At 32.5% G+C, this 1519-nt stretch overlaps 1 protein-coding gene across 1 annotated transcript in view; it reads left to right on the top strand.

Annotated features, from left to right (window-relative positions):
* The window catches only part of LOC107680938 (transcriptional enhancer factor TEF-3-like), a 16456-nt gene that overhangs the window by 12447 nt on the left and 2490 nt on the right, over nt 1–1519 (top strand). Inside the window, exons 9-10 of the mRNA XM_016477033.1 lie at nt 636–776; nt 993–1145. Of these exons, the coding sequence (XP_016332519.1) occupies nt 636–776; nt 993–1145 (294 nt within the window). The remainder of the gene's footprint in view (nt 1–635; nt 777–992; nt 1146–1519) is intronic.

The raw sequence follows: 1519 nt of genomic DNA, 5'->3' as shown, positions 1-1519 counted from the left end.
ATATGTTTAAAAAACATTTAAAATAAGGAATATTTTTATAACTTTTCAAACTTGTTAAATACGGAATTGTGTTAAATAACACATATATTTAATATAATTTTTATTTTAAATGGTTATAAATAATATAATAATATGAAAATATAATATTTTTACAAATAATATGTAATATATAAAACATTATATTATATGATTTTTTTTTGGCATTATGACAATGAGCTTAGTTTTTATTAAAATAATGTCACAATACATAAGATCTCAGTGTTATTAAAATAGGCTTCATGCATGTTGTTGATGCAAAATATAATCAACATTTTTGATTTTGGGTTGAAATGTGATCCAGACATGTTTTAACAGGTTTTTGTTTTAAATGCATTTTTCCTGAAAAAATAAAATGCAGTGATAACACACTGAAAATATACATGGGAAAGCATGTTTTTTGGGACACTTCCCTGAAGGCATTCTCTGAAGTACTTCTTAATCATTATAGTCTATGAATATGCCATTTGTTTATTACTATGTCACATTATATAACAATATCAATGCCATCAGTGAACTGCCACAGATGTTTTACTTTTATTATAGAGATTCACGTGTGTGTGTATTCATTCTGGTTCGGTCTTGTGTCGTGTTTGCAGGCAGATCTGAGCATCAACCTCCAGGACGACAGCAGCTTCTTCTACGGCGTATCCAGTCAGTATGAGAGCTCGGAAAATATGATCATCACCTCCTCCACTAAAGTCTGCTCGTTTGGGAAACAGGTGGTGGAAAAGGTGGAGGTAGGAATAAATGTGACCTGTCACAACTTATTTACACCACGGGTCCATCTGATTGTTTTAAAGGCCGTATCAAATGACATTAGTGGTCAGAACAGGAGAAAGATCCCCTCCGTATGCAAATATATCACCATATTAAGTCATCATAATTGTGTTAGGGCATGTCTGTGTGACTGGTGTTCAGTTTGAGGTAACAATAATCATCTGTGTGTCGTTCAGACAGAGTACGCACGCTTTGAGAACGGCAGATACGTGTTCAGGATCCATCGATCGCCGCTGTGTGAATACATGATCAACTTCATCCATAAACTCAAACATCTACCAGAGAAATACATGATGAACAGCGTACTTGAAAACTTCACCATTCTGCAGGTAGATGTGTGTTTCCTTACAACAGCATCACTTGCATTACAAATCAGACACTTACAACTCTAACCAGAGAATCTGCCACACTAACTAACTACGACTAGTTACTACTAGTTATAAACTGAATACAAGGATTTTGCTGTTGATATCAAATGTAGACATACTGTAGTAAGTTTAATAGATTTCAGTGAATCAGTTCAAACGGTCTGTTCAAGTGAATCAGTTCAAGATTCATTTGCATCATCAAACTTTATTTTGTTTCCTTTTTATTATTAAATTTGGCATTTTTCATGTACTAAAATATTTTAGTCAAATGTATGTATATGCATGTGTTTGTAGGTATATACATACTGTATATATATATATATATATATAAACAC

Source organism: Sinocyclocheilus anshuiensis, unplaced genomic scaffold, assembly GCF_001515605.1.
Source record: "Sinocyclocheilus anshuiensis isolate Anshui unplaced genomic scaffold, SAMN03320099.WGS_v1.1 scaffold1716, whole genome shotgun sequence".
In the NCBI taxonomy this organism is placed as follows: Eukaryota; Metazoa; Chordata; class Actinopteri; order Cypriniformes; family Cyprinidae; genus Sinocyclocheilus; species Sinocyclocheilus anshuiensis.
The sequence above is the reverse complement of the archived record's forward strand: the minus strand, read 5'-3'. Positions and strand labels throughout refer to the sequence as shown.